Genomic DNA, 18,866 nt, shown 5'->3' on the forward strand with positions numbered 1-18,866 from the left:
TGTCGATCAAAGGGTAAACAGGAATCACATTCACTTTCTAAAAGACGAAGAAGATCAGTTTATTGGGACAGCATTGGGCATCAAAACTCACTCAGCAGGCTATTTTCAGAGTATTTTGGGGCATACAGATATGTCTACTTCTCCAGCGAATGTGAATGACCTGCAAAGCTTGCTGGATTTCAGATGCTCAGACCTTCACCAGGCGTACTTAACCAGAGAGGTCAAGGAGGCAGAGATAAAGGCCACTCTCTTCTCTATGCCACTTAACAAGAGTCCTGGTCCAGATGGTTATTGTGTTGAATTTCTGCGTGCTTCTTGGGATACAGTTGGTACTGATGTTGTTGCTGCAGTTGCTGAGTTTTTCAGAAATGGACGCTTGTTGAAAGATCTAAACACCACTGCTATTTGTCTTATTCCGAAGTCTCCAGAAGCCTGCAAGCTAGGGGACTACCGACCGATAAGCTGTTGTAACATTGTCTACAAGCTCATCACGAAGATCATCGCCAATAGGATGAAACCGATCCTGCAGCTATGTGTAAGTCCAAACCAAACTGCTTTCCTTAAAGGTCGAAGTTTAGGAGACAATGTTCTCTTAGCTACTGAGCTGATAAGAAGCTACAATTCTGATCAATGCCCCAAGAGTTGTATGCTGAAAATCGACATTAGGAAAGCTTTTGATACGGTCTGTTGGGACTTTGTTGTGAAGATTTTGGAGGCGCAGGGGTTCCCTCCTTTATTTGTCACTTGGATCAAGGAATGTATTACCTCCCCAAGGTTCTCTATAGCAATTAATGGTGAACTTGCTGGTTTTTTCCCCGGGAAGAAAGGACTGAGGCAAGGTGATTCAATCTCTCCTTACCTGTTTATCATGATCATGGAAGTGTTGTCCAAGCTGCTAGGGAGAGCTGTTGATGAGAGATCTGTGAGTCTTCACCCACTATGCTCAAACCCAAGAGTAACTCACTTGATGTTTGCGGATGACCTTCTTGCATTCTCCGACGGATCTGTTCATTCTATCTTTGGTATCAAAGAAGTGATGGCGCTGTTCAAATCATGGTCGGGGCTGGAATTAAATGCGGCAAAAACAGAGATCTTCTTTGGAGGGTATCATCCGCTGGAAGCTGCATTAATTAGTGACTTGGCCGGCTTCAAGAAGGGCTCGTTCCCCACACGTTACCTTGGTTTGCCGCTTGATCCAAACAGAATCAGCTTCGCTACTCTCCAACCATTCTTGGAAAGAATAACCTCAAAACTAAATTCTTGGACTGTGAAGTGCTTATCATTTGCAGGGAAAGTCAGAATGGTGGTGTCGGTCATCTATGGTATGGTGAACTTCTGGAGTTCCGTCTTTGATCTGCCCAAGCGATTCTATGCCAAAGTCGACTCCCTATGCTCTGCTTTCCTATGGGGCAACAGGACAACATCAGCTCAAGGAGCTAGAGTAAGCTGGGATAGTATTTGTAAACCTAAATGTGAAGGCGGCCTTGGGATAAGGAAGCTTGAAGAGTTCCAAGAGATCTTCCAACTCAAAAGGGTATGGAATTATTTCGCAACAGGTTCATCTCTTTGGGTTGAATGGTTGAAGCAGAATGTGTTTAAAAGGAAAAATTATTGGGAAGTGCAGAGTTCTCAACGACTCTCGCCAACAGTAAGAGGAATGATCTTGATAAGAGATAGGGTAAGGGAGTTTTTGCGTTGTGCACTTGGTGATGGGAGGGCGGCAACCTTCTGGTTTGATTGGTGGTCTGATCTGGGCCCTTTGATCTCGGCCTTAGGAGAAACGGGACCAAGAGATCTCCGAGTGCGACGCTCTGCATCCGTAGCTGATGTCGTTGTCAATGGGGAGTGGTCTCTACCGGCTGCGAGATCAGAGGAAGCAGAAACCCTGCAAATTGTTTTATCAACTATGCCCCCTCCTTCAGCATCACGAGGGCCTGATAAATACGTATGGAGGAACAATGCTGATCATTATGTTCCCAAGTTTTCTTCAAAAGCTACTTGGAACAGAATTAGGGTTGCTTCCCAAGCAGTTTCATGGCACAAACTTATTTGGTTCAGGGAGGAAATCCCAAGATGCTCCTTCATTGCATGGCTAGCCATTCTTGGAAGACTTCCCACCAGAGATCGTTTATTATCTTGGGGATTAACGGTTCCGCTGAGTTGTGTCCTGTGTTCTACGGGGCTTGAGTCCCATGATCACCTGTTCTTTCAATGTCCCTATTCCATTGCGATCTGGACTAAATTCTGCGCTTCATTTATAACGGCCCCACCGGTATCTATCCTCTCGTGCATCGCTTTGCTGGACCAAGGCCCGCTGGCTTCCTCCTCTGCTGCACAATCGGTTTTCAAGCTTCTGTTGCAGGTCATCTCCTATGTTCTTTGGCGGGAAAGAAATTTCAGAATCTTCAGGGACAACGCATCTCCAGTTCAGGCTTCTGTGTCCCGGGTTGACAGGATGATTCGCGATCGACTTCTCTCCATCATTCCACCGTCTTCACGCCCTCCACCAGCCCCTTCCCTGCTGCAAATCTTCTTTTCTTTCTCACTCTCTCCTGTCTAATGTTGCTGTTTCTTTCTTTTCTTGTAATAAGTGGTTTCCACAACTCTGTAAAATTGAAAACTGGTTATAAATCTTAACATTTTGACCAAAAAAAAAAAAAAAATAAAACGGACTAAAAACTTGGTATAACGACACGACGAAAGAAAACAATTGACTTGAAGTAAAGTGGGTATATATCGCAATGGTGGACGAATTTAAATCCGTGTTTTGACCTAGTGAGTTAAAGAAAAAGTCTTTAGAAGCTAACAGGAATATTAGAAGAAAAAAATTTGATTGAATCGGTCATGCGGGCTCATGCCTCATAAAACGAATTATTCTTTCGTTTGAATCGGTCTAGTGGAGGATAAGCTGTTAGTTGAATCATCATTGGTGTGACAGAATAAATGATATAGCTTTACAAAATAGAATAGCTGATAATTATGGAAAAATGTGGTTTCAGATATATGTTAGAGGAGTGATTCATTAATTAACATATGAAGTAATGTCTATAATACATTTATTTTATTTTGCAATAATGCAAAAACTTTACAAAGTGTAGTTTAGAAATTATATAGTTGGTATACATATAAAAACCATTTACACTTTTTGCTAAATTTGTCATTTATCTGATTTTGAAATAAAAATTGTGAGTGCTATAAAAATTGGTATTCGATTCGCAGAAATATGAAACCAAAGATCGTATGTTATGGTTAAAAATTATTTTATTAATTAGGAGGAGTTTAAGTTTTAGACTCTACTTTTTTTTTGGAGTTCAAAGTTTGCTTTTACTAATATTAATTAATTATATTTTTTTTGGTAGGATGCAGGGGAAAAGATCCCCTACTTTTATTAATAAAATAAAAACAGACTACGGGCAAATTTGCCGAGTCCTCGCAACCTCATTCAAATCCTCCAACATAATAGGAGCAACATGCTCTGGAACAGAATCAAAGAAATGTAAACCAAACTGTAAAGAAAACGCATAGTTAGCTAATCCATCTGCTAGACGATTAGTCTCCCTATACACATGAGAAAAGTTGACTATCCAGTCTCTTGATACGAAGCCATAGCACAAACGTACTAGGAAGGACAGGGGATGAGAATCATGAATCCCTGTCTTAAGAAAACCCACCACACTCTTCGAGTCGACTTCCACCTCAAGCTTGCGAATACCCTTATCCCATGCTATACACAGGCCATAGTATACACCCCACAATTCTGCCAGTGGAGCCGAACATATACCAATGTTTAGTGAGAAGCCACCTATCCATTTTCCCTCTTCGTCCCGTAGAGCTCCACCTGCCGTAGCTAGACCAGGGTTCCCTCTAGAAGCTCCATCAGTATTCAACTTGACCCATCCATTCTCCGGTACAAACCATGCGATTTGCCTCTCGACATGTACTCCAATGGCCGATGGCTCTCTTACTTTCTTGTTCGCTTTTATCACTTCCTGAGCCTTGTCTTTCACAAACCTCACCCTATCCCGGCACTTCCCTATCTCCCCAAAAACATAACCGCACCTCCATTTCCAGCACCACCACACTGTCAGCGCAAATAGAGAGGGCCATTGGTCTCCGTTGACTGACTTGTCGTTTGCGAGATTCTCATATAACCATTCAAATAAGGTTAGATTAAAGAATCTTTGTTGTCTAGTTGGAAGCACAAGTTTCCTCCATAGTCCTGCAGCCGCTGGGCAGTCGCGAAGAACATGGAGAATAGTCTCATCACCAGATTTGCATAGTGGACATGTACCATTCTCGCTTATGTGTCGTCTTTTGCGCTCCATATTCGTCATGATAACTTGATGGGTTACTAACCATAGGAAGACTCTGACCCTTTCTGGTGCCGTAACACGCCACACTCGACTATATAGGTCCTCCATATTTGGTCTCGGAACTGCGTCTTTGGTTAAGAAGGCGTACGCAGCTTTTACCGAAAACAGTCCATCTTTAGCTTCTCCCCATGACATTCTGTCCCGAGCTCCAGTCACTTCATCAATCACCAAGGAAGCTAACTGAAGCCTGTTCTGCAGCGATGTATACGGCTCAATCTGTTGGAGTATCCATCCAATACCCTGTTGCCATAAGTCTCGAGTTTTCGCTTCCTCTAACTCCTCCGGTATGTCTATCAAGCTTAAGGCCTCCAATGGTTCCTTCAGCAACCACCTATCTCTCCAGAACCGAACTCTTCGACCATCTCCCAGTATCCAACTCACTCCTGGAGCCACAACTTCTCGAATTCCCATCACCAAGCTTCTCCAAGTTGGCGACCACCTTCCCTGAGGTACCAACCAGGAAGCGTCGTCTAGCTCTCCCACACGGAACTTTTTACATAAAATGTTAACCCATAAGCCATCTTCTGTATTCAGCATCCTCCATCCAAGTTTAGCTAATAGAGCAACATTCATCTCCTTTGCTAACCGTATACCAAGCCCGCCTTCTCTCTTCGGTTTACAGATTTTCTCCCAAGACACTAAATGTTGTTTGCGAGTCCCATCTATACTTCCCCAGATGAAAGCCCTGGCAATCTTATCCAGTTGGTTTAAAGTCGATGAGGGTAAGGCTATCGTGCTCATAGTATGAACCGGGACTGATGATAGAACCGATTTCGTTAGCGTTATTCTCCCTGCTAAGCTCAAGAATCTCCTTTTCCATCCAGCTAGTTTAGACGAAACTTTCTCAATCACTGCGCCAAACGTTTCTTTATTAATTCTTTTCTGCAGAACAGGCATACCCAAGTACTTCCCCAAGTCCTTCGTGCCTTTAATCCCACTTTCATGGCTTATAGCGCTGGCAAGATCTCTGTGCACATTCTCAGAGAAAAAAATTAGTGATTTTTCCAGACTGACTTTCTGTCCAGACGCCCCACAGAAGCTCTCCAAGACCTTACGTATGACCCGAATCTGTGATATGGACGCTTCAGCAAACAAAATCAAGTCATCCGCAAAGCAAATATGCGATAGAGATGGTCCTCCTCTAGACAACCTGATCGGTTTCCATTCCTTCTTAGCAACCGAGAATTCGATCAGGTGACACAATCTCTCCATACATAACACAAACAGATACGGGGACAAAGGGTCTCCCTGTCTAAGTCCCCGCTGTGGCGTAAACGCTTCTGTTCTCTCTCCATTCCACAGTAAGCTCATCCCAGGATTCATCACACACTCCATGATCCATTTAATCCAAACTTGTGGTAACTTTGCTGCGTACAGAGTATCCTCCAAGAAGTCCCATCGGATTCGATCATAAGCTTTCTCTAGGTCCAGTTTGAGAAGCATCCAACCTTTCCTACCTTTTTTCCTTCGCATCGAGTGCACCGCCTCCTGGACCACCACAATATTGTCGGTGCTCAGTCTGCCTGGAATGAAACTAGCTTGTGCCGGCCCTATTAACACTGGCATTAGACTCTTCAACCTCAACACCATTGCCTTTGTTATTATCTTAAACAAGACATTACATAAACTTATAGGACGAAACTGCGCAATCCTTTCTGGCTTAAGAACCTTCGGTATAAGGACCACCATTGCATCATTCATCCCCTCCGTTAGCTTTCCAGATTCAAAAAACTCCAGCCCAAACCGAGCCACAGATTCTCCTACCACATCCCATGAGTCCTGGTAAAAGACGGGTTGAAACCCATCTGGTCCTGGAGCTTTATATTTACCCATTGATCTAGCTGAGGCTTCCATATCAGCCGCCGAGAACGGTTTGATCAAACACTCCAGCTCATCGCTCTTAAGATCAGTAAATCCCTGCTGCGGCAATTTGTCAGTATCCATTGAAATGTCCTGCGTCGAGTATAACCTCTTGTAATACTCAATTGCTAGCTTCTCCAATTCTTCCGACTGTTCTATCCATCGGCCATTCTCATCTTTCAACATCTCAATCCTATTTCTCTTCCGCCTGACAATAGTAGTTGTGTGATAGAACTTTGTATTTCTATCCCCGAGGACTATCCACTTCTCTCGCGATTTCTGATACCAAAGCACTTCCTCTTGTTCAAGAACAATGTCAAACTCTTTTTGCAAAACCGTCTCCCTCGCTATCAGCATATCATTTGGGTTCCTCTCCAGCTCCTCCTGAATCTCTTTAATCTCTCCAAGTAATTTCTCTTTTCTTATAGTAACATTCCCAAAAATTTCTTTATTCCATTTCTTGAGTTTCTCCTTCAAGGATACCAGAGCCTCAGGAGTACTCATCTCCCCATTCCAGGATGCTAAGAGCAGCTCCTTAAACCCGTCATGTTTGAGCCATGCTGCTTCAAACCTAAACGGTCGCCTTCTTGGATTCCCTTTCCGTACCGGCTCCAACTGAACATAGATTGGTGTGTGATCTGAAGCTAAGAAAAGAAGATGGGAAACCACCGCCTCCTGCCATCTTACTCTCGTCTGGGCGTTACACAACACCCTATCAAGCCGTTTTGCCACAAAGTTATGCGATTCTTTTCCTCTTCTCCAGGTAAACGTACTTCCTTTAAATCCCATATCCACCAAGGCTGAATCATTGATCCATTCCCCAAACGCCAGCGAGTCCGGAGAGAGTCTACCATTGCCGCCTGTTCTCTCGTCCAACCTCACTATAGTATTGAAATCTCCACCTACTAAGACCGGCTCATCAATATCCTCTAACACGGCTTTCAACTGACCCCAAAGACCACTCCTGCGACTGACCGTAGGCGCCGCATAAACGGCTATAATGTGGATCAGCTCTGTCCCAATCACCACCCTCGCATGTATGTACTGATCAGATGACCCCACTATCGTGATCGCACAAGCCTGATCCCTCCACAGAAGCCATATTCCCCCACTCTGCCCAACAGCATCTATACGAAAGGAGTTATCAAACCCCAGACTTTGACAAATTCTCATCGCCTTGTCACCCCCCGCATGCGTCTCAAACAATGCAAGAATATCAGTATTGAACTTCTTCAGTATATACCGAATAGAACGTCGAAAATTGGGTTTATTCGCCCCCCGGCAATTCCAAAATAAGCAATTCATCATCGTAAAAATCACAATCTCAACACGAATCACCGGGGCGTCCCGTCATGCAAGGGATACCACCCTCTCCTCCTCCTGAGAAGTCGTCTGTATATCAGCTCTGCCATGTTCTGTCTCGCTGATAATACTCTCCATCGGGTTTTCCAGTTCTTCATCTCGCAATTGAAGGCGCGCAGGCATACATCTCCCATCCTCTACCCTTTCTCTGAGTCCTCCACCCGATCTCCCGGCCTCACTGTTCTCCACTCTCAATCTCTTCCCAGATTCTGATAAACTTATCTCTCCCTTGGTCGGACCAAATACCAGTCCTCTAACCGGCCTACTGTTTACTCTTTTGAGTCTCCCCCTAGCCGACTCCACCGTTTTCTTGTTGCCAGGCCCTCTCTCTCTAGTCCATGTTTGCGATGTAGGCAGTAAACTAGCCTTACTACCGAAAGTCATAATTAACTTCTCCTGCAAGGCTCCCTTCCCCTTACTATTTTGAACGTTCATATTCAGATTCTCCTTATTCTCCTGTCCAGAAGTCCCATCCTCTCTTACTACATCCAGCTTCGTACCCGTATCCAGTTCTCCATATTTGTTTGATAGCACAATCGTCGCAGCTTCCTTTCTGCTCGGATTCCCACGGTTATTCCTATTCATCTCCCCATTCGATTTCCTTGCCGTACCTGTCGTATGCTGAGATGAACTCGGTGTTCCTTTTCGCGAACCTTTCGCCAGTATGAAACCGTCCTCCTGCAATTGTGGAGCTTGCAAGTTCGCTGTCTCAACCTTTCTTGTTGCCACTGTTTGCGTCGTTGGACTCGCCGCACGTTCCGCCAATGTTCGTGGACAACCATGTATCAGGTGTCCATAGATTCCACACCTTGGACATATCTCAGACAACCCCTCATAGGCTACAAAATATCTCTCACCATTGATGAGAACCGTTCCTTTCAATGGTTTTGCTAGATTTACTTCCACGCACACCCTAGCAAACCGAGCTCTTTCAAAATTCAACGTCGTCGAGTCCACTCGAATCGGCTTGCCCAACCCCTTGGCAATCCCCATAAGGATCGATCGATGGTAAAAGTTCACTGGTATATTCGTCAACCTGATCCACACTGGTGTTGTTACGATATCATCCCGCAGTGGGTCAAACTCTGGCGACCAAGCCCTAACCATAAGATAACTACCAAACGCTCTCCATGGTCCTCCTGTTAATGCCGCTAGATATTCCTCCTCTTTCTCGAATCTGACCATAAAGAATTGTCTAGGTAAATCCATCACGTACATGGCACCTTTTGGATTCCATAACTCTCTTAACTTCCTGTTCAAGGCAACAATCGGGACGTTTCTTCCCAAAACCCTAACGATCATACACTGCTTCCACATTCCATTCATCGCTTCCAAAACCTCATTCTCGATCGTAATGGATGGTTCTCCGTCTTCTCCATTCGGAAATTCTACCCGTACCCTCTCCGACACAAAAGAATCTGCAATCAAAACCTCCGGTACTGGCATCCCTCCCTCAGCCGTCTCCACCACCTTCGCTGCCCATGAGGTTAACTTATCTGGCGGATCTCCTGGCGGTCTCCCTCTCTCCCCCACATCCATCATAGTTTCATCCAAATCTGCCGTACTCGAAACCCTAGTGTCGCCAATCGCCAAAACCCTAGCTTCCTCCATTTTTCCCAGAGCTGACTTTAAATATATTAATTAATTATATGGCGTAAATCATTTTCACCGGATTTCGAATTAACTGGTCTACCAGTTATTGTGGTAAAAGTTATATGATTTACTGATGGTTTTGGACCTTTTGGTTGAAAGATCTGCTTTCTGTTAATGCATTAGGGTTTGACCTTTTCAACATGACTTCAATCCTGGTTTTTCAATATGACTTCAATCCAAGAAAACTCATGGTCATAAGTATTTTAATATTATTTCCGTCTTTCCATTTTTGTGTATGGGTCCACTTAGAACATGATTATCGGGTGAAATCCTTTTTGGGTTTCTAAAATTTTTTTGTTTTGTTTTATCTGATTAAATAAAATAAAAAACAGAACCGGGTCGCTTCGTGGGATCCGCAAAATAGTGTAAAAACGGACCGAAACCGTTCTTTATCTCGCGACTTATGAAATCTGTTTTTATCAAAAGCGCGAAATCCACTCCTTAAGAAACACGTTAGTATACCGCGTTAAAATGCTATTAGAGGTCCTCTTTAACCCTTGGAAACTTTTTCCTTTTTTTTGAAACCCTTGAGAATTAATTTTAAGGAATTACGATTTCACAATTTTTCCAAAACTACATTATTATATAGGGACATAGGGTCTAAATAGAAGACAATATGTAGGCTAATAGAAAGAGCGTAAAGCTCTTCTCATATGTGTACATATATGATTTTAAAAAATAATAATAACAATGGCATGCTTAGCCTGAATAGTAAGAGAAAAACTTGGGTTCATCCAAGTCTTTCTCGACTAGTAAAACAAAATCCAACGGAAAAAAAAGTTGTGGAAAAGCACAAATTTGCTACCACTTATTCCATGTATAACAACAAATAATATTTGGTCACTTCAAGATGCAATGATACAAATAAAATTAGTTGACCCGTCTGCAGTCTCTACGAATCTCACCTTCAGTACCCGTGAGAGTCTTTACGTTTCCCATCTTGATCATCGATCTAGCAAAAATTCTAAAGAACTCACTTTGGTTCTCTGCGAAACGATTCACCAAAGGTACAGTGGGAGCTCCTCTTGAGGAAAACAAGATTTGATCTGATTCAAGTACTCCACGGTTGTTTTGAAGGTTCTTGAAATAGTCGTTATCAAATGAGTCAGGGCTCGTAGGATCAAGATTTACTAAGGCGGTGGGACTTCCGCCTCGCGGGCATTGTCGTCGCAACGTTTGCAAGAATGCCGGTTCAACACTCGGGTCCGACTGTCCGTTGATACCATCAAAATTGTTCACACGATTGGTTATCGCTGCACACTGAACCCTCCCGAAGGTATGAGCACCTGTACATTTATTATGATTCATAAATCTATTAGATTTAATACTTCAAAGTACTATTGCAGTCCTGATCTTTATACATTATGAATTATAATCATATTTCTATAAGACGGTCAAAATAATTAAAACGCGAATGTACCAGATAAAGCGACCAGATCGGTAGTGTCGAGATTATGTTCGGAGAACTTAGTGGTAAGGATATCGAGAGAGTCAGGTCCTAGTGGAAGTGCAGCCACGGCGTCGTCACGGTTTGCTGTCCGACCATCTCTCCTTCCTAACAATACGTCCCATGACGGTCCTCCCGCCTTGAATGAAATGAAAGTTCAAATAGTTATATTAAAATGCTTACGTAAAACTGGAATATAAATTCAAGACATGTCGCCTATGATGATTTCTACTAATGCATGTTATGGACATAAAATTAAAAATTTGAAAGCACGTAGATTTTGAGAATTATCATTACCAGTGAGACAGATATTTCAGCTGTGATAGCAAGGATATCGGCACAAGAGACAACTCCAGGGCAAACATTCTCGAGAGCGGTTTTGATTTCATCGATCACCTCGAAACCGCCAAGAGAACCAGCGTTTTGGAAAGCTTCCTTTTCACCCTCTACTCCATCCGCCAGAGCAGCATCCAATAGTACCGAACCATCGCACCCCTACACACTTTAAGGTCAATGTTCTGTGCACTAGTATATGTCTACATATAATTATCTTAGTCATATTGTAAATCTATAACTACATATTTTCCTATGCCATGTAACTTATTTAGCCCATGACTAGAGAAAAAAGTCAAGGAAAAAATAATATTTTAGTTTATAGACTTTTTACCATCGTAATATGAAATCATGTTAATGAAGGACTATGTAGTCCAAAATATAATTAAAAATTAAAAACTTTAAATTTGATCTTAAAAATCAATGACTCCACTAAACTCACAATTTACAACACGTTGGTACTTTGTATGGTCAATCAGTGACGTGAACTATTAGTACCTTTTGAAGCCAAAAGAATTAATAGAGTTATGACCTTATCAATATAAACAACGGTTTGTTTATATTCAACATGAATAATGATATTTCTTTTTATTCAACATGAATCATGAGACCAAATGCGCATTGAATCAATTGGTTTCATTTTTTTGGTCAATGAATCAGTTGTTTTCATTATAACCTCAAAAATGCTAATGAATAAAATAGATCTTACGTTCACGAAACAGTCGTGAAAGTGAAGGCGCATGACTTGAGCAGTGAGTCTAACGTCGCTGCGGCTTGCTTGCTCCAACAGGCCCCGAGCAATGACTGTGACATTAGGGCAGGTCGTGGAGTAAAAATCAGAGGTAAGCTGAGCATTACCCAAAACCCCAAACATCAAATTCGAGATCAAAAGCAAGGCAATAGTATTGCTTAGACCCATTTTTGGTCTCTTTTTGTTAAACCGAGTGATAAGAAGGCTAAAGGAATTTGTGGGTAGATGCTAAAAGAAATATTTTCGTAGCCTTTTATAGAGAGCTTGTATCTAACGTTAGAAGAAAATTCTGCATGTTTTAGGAAAATAAATTTTTGAAGGATAAATAATGGCTAAAAGCAATATATAGGTTTCAAAAATAAAATATATAGTAATATTTTTATAATCCAATCATCAAAATGTTTATGAAAACAAAATAAAACTTTGTATTTATCTCTCATCAATAATAGATAAAAATATCATATGAATTTACGTCATGAGCTAATTGTTTTTTTGACATAAAGAAAATACAAAATTTTAGAAAATATGATGTAATATAAAAAAAGCTACAGATTTGTAGTAACCAAAATCCGCGCAAGCAAACAAAAATTCCCGTAGTAAGAAACAAGAAAAAATACGTCAACACGAATTAATAATGATGTGTTGAAATTGGATCATGCTTACTATTCCTCCCGCGTAGATTTGAAAGTAGTTTTAATTTTCTTGTGTTTCAAGCCATCAAAATGGAGCCAGTTTTCTCAAAATAATTGGACAGTGTTGTTGTCATCTGCTTAAAGATTTGATTCGTTGAATTTCACGGAAACTAGTCGTTTTTGAACTTTATTTTGCCTACCTTTAATATTTACCGGCCGACATATGCGATGAAATTTGATAATGAGACCATCTTACATAAGAGAAATGCTGCAACTATTTTGCCTTAATTGTTAGGAGTTTTAATTTTTATATATCTTGGTTGATGAAGCATATGTTCAAAAATCTCTGTATCAAAGGTTATAGCCCTACTTGAATTCTTCTGATTCCTGACTTTTGATTTCTTGTGTTTATGTGAGGTTTAAACACACATTTCTTGTTCATTTAAGTTATTTTAGTTGCATTTAAATATTATTCTGATTAGCAAAAAACAAATGAAACATTATTTAGGTTGTGTGCATGCAAGAATCATGAAGTGTATGTGCATATGAAACTGTGCATAACATCTATTGGAGCGGATTAGAAGCAAGAAACATAAGATTGCACAAGTGGCCATTTTGAAACACACAAGGACTGTTCAACTCCCAAACATTGCAGAAAATAGGAACACTCAGGCTAGTTATTTATAACCCTACAGTTTTTCCTAACCTCCCCACTAGATCCATTAACAAGATTCGTAATACCACCCATTTTGATCATCGAACGAGTGAAGTCCCTGAAAAACAAGTACTGGCTCCGACTATAAGCCTCCACAAGTCTCTTTGTTGTGTTCACGGCCAAATCACTCGAGAACAGAATCTGATCCGAACTCAAAAGACCTTTCCCTTCGAGGAGGTTCTTGAAATAGTTGTTGTCGAAGGCGTAAGTAGAGTTCCTGTCTAGGGGAGCTGTTTGGTTTCCACTTCCTCCGGCGGGACAAACTGTTCGCAGATCAGACAAGAGTGTTGTCTCAAGTGTTGCGTCCGGAGATCCTGCACCGTCAAAGTTGAACAGCCTATTGCTGAAGACATCACATTTTGCTTGTCCAAAGGTGTGAGCTCCTTTGTAATGAAAAATGTACATGCATAATTAGTGATAACTACTTAGAAGAAAATAATACCGAAATAAAGATAATTGTATATTGAAGAAAATCGTAACGAAACCTGATAAAGCTACGACGTCGGCGACATTAAGGCCAACAGCTACAAACTTGGCAGTAATAGCGTCTAAGGGTTCAAAAGGAGATGGTAGATTATTTGCACTGCTCTGATTTGCCACAAGTCCATCTGTTCTTCCTAACGCTACTCTCCACTGAGGCCCTCCGCTCTGCAAATCAAATCCCGTTATGGACGACGGCCAAAATATCATAAAGATATATAACAATAGTTAATATACGAAAGCATGCATCATGCATCTGTAATTATATAGACGACCAAAGAAAATAAACACTTATCTCATGTTTTAGGGCATCCGTATTAGAGAATCAATTTATAAAAATTACCAAAAATAGTAATATGCATTGAAGGTCTCTCAAAAAAATATCATGTCTAGTACTAAAAATACTGGCAATGGAAGTCACTATATAAACTTTTGTTTCTTAAAAGCTGTAACTTGTGTTAATTATATGAAATCTCTAACTCGAAATTTGACTAAGGATCCACTGAAATTAAATTAATAATTAAGGCTTTGATGGTTGTTAAATATTGGGAGCGAAAAGGCTTACTAAGACAACCGAGTCGCGAGCGGCTAAAGTGAGTATATCAGCACAAGAAACAACACCAGGACATGCATATTCCACATCGGCTTTGATCGTATCAATTACTTCAAATCCTCTCGCAGAGTTTAGATTTGGGATCGCTAATTTCTCGCTATCGTCTCCATCCAGCAATACAGACGCATCACACCCCTGAAAAGTCCACGCTAAAAAACTGATGACAAGTGTTTGGAAGTATGCAAAAATTGTTACAATATTTAAAACTTAAACATAAAAACAAGAGTTCGATAGTAGAGATAGCAATACATACATTAACGAAACAGTCATGGAAATGAAGACGAATGAGAGAAGCAGCCATCCGAGTATCTGCCTTCAGGGCGTTCATAACTTGTCTGCGGACAATTAAAACAAGATACGGGCATGATTTAGCGTAAATGTTAGGGTTTAGCTGTGCCTTAGCCCCTGAACAAAGCATACACAGGGTGAAAACAGTAAGCAATACATGTCCTCTCATTGTCTATAAGATGGCTTGTTTAGATGAGTTACTAGAGTGATAGTTTAATACGATGTTGAAGAAATGTGGTTCTACTTATAGAGAAAAAAAATAGGTAGCAAAGGGCTTAATTGTGCTTCTGTTAGTGGACTATTACGAGAATGATTAATGGATGGTGACGCATGGAGGCTTCGAAATATTAATTTCTTGTGCTCAAGAGGACGCATTAAGCTCCATGTTTTTTTTTTAATTCTTGTAAAATTAGGCACAAAGAAGCATTCAAATTGATAAGACTCATGAACTTTCTATCTTGTTTTGTATGTTGGCCGGTTTTATATTACGTAATCCACTAAAACTAGTGACTGTAATCAACTTTGTATAGAATAGGGCTGCATGTATTTAAATGTATTCTTAGGACGCAAGTGGACATTGTGTGAAACAATTTTCCCCACTGGTACTTACAAGTTACATGTATCTTTTTGATGAGATTGAGCCTGATAGGAACTATGCACATGAATTTAGTTAGAATTTATTCTCACTATACATAAAGAAACAACATACTCATGATGATATATATTTAGAGCCAGTTAAATTAAAACAGGTTTAGAAAATCCATTGAATGTTATTGGATCACTACTATTTAAAACATAAACTTCAACGGATATTTCCTTAATTAAAACTATATATTCCAATTAACAGATTTAAGTAGCTTAACCTAAAATATATATACTTTTATATAAATAATGAACGAACTTGAGAATCAATGATTATACCTAAAACCAAAAAGATGTATATCAATTATCCATTGAAATGCTTACAAATGAGAAGATAATTGATATCTTAAAGTGATTGACTGATTGTTAACAATCCCGAAATGGATAAAACCATTCATTGATAGTTAACTAATTGTGTAAACACACCAAAAAGTACTTAGGAACACTGACGACTACCTTGATAATGATGGTATTCCACGTAGTAGTCAACTTATTATGATCGGTTTTAGCGGTAGTGTTACTTTCCCACTTGAACCTAATTATATAATTTTGCAGTGATTTTATATAATTCTTTTGTTTACAAAGTGCATCGTCCAAATTGTTTCCACTTCGCGCTATTAGCAATATCGGCACGCCAAATAAAATATAACAAAAAGACACGTGTATTTATACATATTCTTAATTCTTTACTTATGTAAATTCCACATTCGATCCCACTAGAGCTATTTTAAGGCGTCTTCTCTTGTGGCGTGGTCAAGAATCAAGATGAGCATCTGAATACGGATGGTAGCCCCAAAATATACAAATAGAGAAATGAATCAAACTGCATAAATGTGGGATAATACTTGACAGGAATGTGGGAAATAGTAAAAGAAAGGGAAAATTGGAAAAAAAAAGACACTTTGAACTTAGATTTGTCTCAATAAGATTTTTAGAAGATTATTTAGGAAAATAGGATTTAGATTAATGTTAATACCATTATACCCTTAAATTATTCAATTTCTTTTAATTAAAAACTAATAAATAAAATATTTAGTAATTTTCTTATAATAGAATAAAATAATAAGAAAACAGAAAGTATTCCTCCTCGATGGCGGTTGAAGGTGAAAACAAATTAGGGTTTCAATGGTTCTTCGACGATGGGATCCAGGGATTCAATGGTTGTTATGGAATCATAAAGAGCATCATCACGAGGGCAGGATCCGAAAGATACATAAGAGTCAGGGAGATTTGGCAAAAAAATATCTTCCGGGGTCGCGAAGGATTGTCTCGCAAAAAGGAGATATCGTATGGAAAGATCTGGGAAATTACCAAGATATTCTGATTGGATTTTGAGCTCAGACTTCATCAAGTCACAATCTCAGATTCAACGAGAGTGTTTTGGCGAAGGGAGTTAGATAACTGGGTTTGCTATAAAGAGAGATGTGCTTACAATTTTTTTTAGCATCACTCTTACAATTGGAAAGTCTGGAGACATGAAAAGCGGTGAAGCAGAGAGGTTTCGTGAGCAGTCATGGGTTTCTGGTTCTTGGTTTTTATATGTTTTCGTTCTTATCGGTTTTTCCTTTGAATTTCTTTTGTTTTCTATCTTATTTCTGATGTTATGGTTAAGGGTAGAAACTTTGGATTAAAACTGGCTCTTCATGTTGCTGTTATTGCTGTCTCTCGGATACAATCATTATAAGCATTGTTCTTTGTTGTTTTGTCCATCTCTGTGAGTTGTTCAAGTATTGGAATGCGCTTCATATTGTTGGTGTCAGTTGGCTAGGTCATTCTTACTTGGAGTTTTGGCATGTTTTAGTTCTGTCATCAATAAGGGATCCTCGGCTGTGTCTGGTAACATCTTTCTTTGGTTACTGGTATTGTTCTGTCTTCATTTTGTTAAGAGAAACATTTATGGGGTATGGATGTGGCTCCTCTTTATCTTTTAACTGCCAGGATCTTAAACTTGGGTATGGATTTGGGTTCTTGGGTTTTTTCTATTCTCGGTTAGGGTCTTGGCCTTTTATGATTGTTGTTTTCAATATAGAGCAGGTAGTGTGTTTGGTCTCATTAAACCACACACATCCTCTAACTAAGTGCATGGAGAAGCACGTACAGGTGATTAGGAGATTATATCACTTCGAGGGTTACAGTTGTAAGGAACAGATATTGTATTTGGCCCCATTAAGCCACTTGCAGTTCAATTTAAATAAGGTCTTAGACATGTGATATCCTTTCTTAATACCCGACCAAGCACGGCAGCTTATTTTAACGTATATTACACAGAGTTACGGGTTTATGGATTTTATCAGCTATGAAGATCTGTGGTCCGAGAATGTGGCTGGATTTAGTGTTTTGCTTTTTTATCGTTTAATAAGCTCTTTGAGCATTTTTGTGTGTTTCTCCTTTGAGTTTTATTGCCATTGATGGTCTAATATTAGGCTTGAGTGCTTGTATCTGAATTCCAAATCCAAACCTGAAGCAGAGTAAAAACATAATAGAAAAGTAAAAATAAAGAAGGGCCCATCTGGTCTCGAACCGGTTACCTATTGATCTGCAGTCATTTGCTCTACCATTGAGCTAAGGACCCTTGATATTTAACCATATAAATCACATTAAATATCAGCTTCAAATTACAATCACATGATTCATATGATGCATAAAAAAAAAGATTGAAAGAGAAGTTATGGTGCGAGATTTCCACTCTTCATTGCAACTAGACATTCATTCATCAGATTTAACATAGATTAGAACCATGTGGTATTGATAGAGAGAAGAGATGATTATGTGAATGAAGAAGAAAGAAACACAAAGAACAAAGAGAAAAAGATCATGGGAGTAGGAGGAGGAGAAAAACGTGGGAGAATATTCTTTGAAAGATTTAGGGTAGATTTAGTTTAGATTTAGGTTAGATTTAGGAAACATCTTTAACTGAATATGGAAGTTTCCATATTTTTCGGATTTTCCTAGAATATATATCCTAGCTTACGCAGAACACAATAGAGTAGATGAGAAACATATTCTTCCTTAAGTGCCACATAAGGTAAAAGGCAGAATAGGTTATGGCACACAATATAGATAAGGTATATCAGTGCGTTGTGGTTATATGTCATTATCAAGCTGTAGGTATACTAAAGACATCTTTCTTGATTATAATGTTTCAAATTATAGATGTGTTAGAATATATAAGAAAGACTAGTTTACGTTGTATACCCTGAATATATCTATGTATAAATTTAGTATCTGATTTCTAGGCTAAGTAGATAACCAGAATTAGTATTCTTACTGTAGTTAGAAGATAAAATAAAATATGATTCCACTTTAAAAAAAAAAACTTTTCAACATATATATTGTCATACTTATGTTTCCAATAGTTTTCATATTTTTTAACATTTTTAAAATTCAGTTTACTATTTTCCCCATAAAAGAAGGGTAAAATACGTCCAGAATTGGCCAAAGTATCAGAAGTCCTATTGTGACAAATAAAAGTTCAAAGTGTCCATTTTTCCAATTTTCCCTAAAAGAAACGATCCAGAAAAATAAACTTTGAAATATCCTCGATAATCTTCATCTGCATCTTCTCATGCTGTAACAGTATAACTCATGTAAACTCCATAACTTTAATGTAAGCTTTTTAGAATATCACATTAACGCGCCAAACGAGTGGATTGGCACATGAATTGAAATCGCATAAATCAACGGCGTTTTGTGCAACTTCTATAAATTGAAGTAATT

The 18,866-nt window shown here is 39.5% G+C and overlaps 2 protein-coding genes and 1 pseudogene across 3 annotated transcripts; all 3 read right to left on the reverse strand.

The window, feature by feature from the left end:
* Positions 1 to 2,661: 2,661 nt before the first annotated feature.
* LOC108870753 lies at positions 2,662 to 9,595 on the reverse strand (annotated as a pseudogene).
* A 254-nt stretch (positions 9,596 to 9,849) lies between these two features.
* Positions 9,850 to 12,707, reverse strand: LOC103851308 (peroxidase 58-like). Its single transcript, XM_009128150.2, has 4 exons — positions 11,738 to 12,707; positions 10,993 to 11,190; positions 10,669 to 10,834; positions 9,850 to 10,534 (listed from the first exon to the last, which is right to left on the reverse strand). The coding sequence occupies exons 1-4, from the start codon at positions 11,945 to 11,947 to the stop codon at positions 10,119 to 10,121; spliced, it is 990 nt and encodes a 329-aa protein (XP_009126398.1). The 5' UTR covers positions 11,948 to 12,707; the 3' UTR covers positions 9,850 to 10,118.
* A 281-nt stretch (positions 12,708 to 12,988) lies between these two features.
* LOC103851309 (peroxidase N-like) lies at positions 12,989 to 18,837 on the reverse strand. 2 transcript variants are annotated; one of them, XM_009128152.2, is made up of 4 exons: positions 14,473 to 18,837; positions 14,172 to 14,354; positions 13,612 to 13,774; positions 12,989 to 13,440 (listed from the first exon to the last, which is right to left on the reverse strand). In XM_009128152.2, the coding sequence occupies exons 1-4, from the start codon at positions 14,674 to 14,676 to the stop codon at positions 13,085 to 13,087; spliced, it is 906 nt and encodes a 301-aa protein (XP_009126400.1). In that variant the 5' UTR covers positions 14,677 to 18,837; the 3' UTR covers positions 12,989 to 13,084. The 2 variants fall into 2 exon arrangements, with proteins under 2 accessions (XP_009126400.1, XP_009126399.1); XM_009128151.2 differs by having other exon boundaries at positions 12,989 to 13,509.
* Positions 18,838 to 18,866: the final 29 nt, after the last annotated feature.

Source organism: Brassica rapa, chromosome A02 (assembly GCF_000309985.2).
Source record: "Brassica rapa cultivar Chiifu-401-42 chromosome A02, CAAS_Brap_v3.01, whole genome shotgun sequence".
Taxonomy (NCBI): Eukaryota; Viridiplantae; Streptophyta; class Magnoliopsida; order Brassicales; family Brassicaceae; genus Brassica; species Brassica rapa.

Coding starts and splice junctions, on each gene's coding strand:
- LOC103851308 (XM_009128150.2), bottom strand. CDS start 11,947: ATGGGTCTAAGCAATACTATTGCCTTGCTTTTGATCTCGAATTTGATG. Junction 11,191..11,737: donor TTCACGACTGTTTCGTGAAC/GTAAGATCTATT, acceptor TAAAGTGTGTAG/GGGTGCGATGGTTCGGTACT. Junction 10,535..10,668: donor CGATCTGGTCGCTTTATCTG/GTACATTCGCGT, acceptor ATAAATGTACAG/GTGCTCATACCTTCGGGAGG.
- LOC103851309 (XM_009128151.2), bottom strand. CDS start 14,676: ATGAGAGGACATGTATTGCTTACTGTTTTCACCCTGTGTATGCTTTGT. Junction 14,355..14,472: donor TCCATGACTGTTTCGTTAAT/GTATGTATTGCT, acceptor TGGACTTTTCAG/GGGTGTGATGCGTCTGTATT. Junction 13,510..13,611: donor CGACGTCGTAGCTTTATCAG/GTTTCGTTACGA, acceptor TTCATTACAAAG/GAGCTCACACCTTTGGACAA.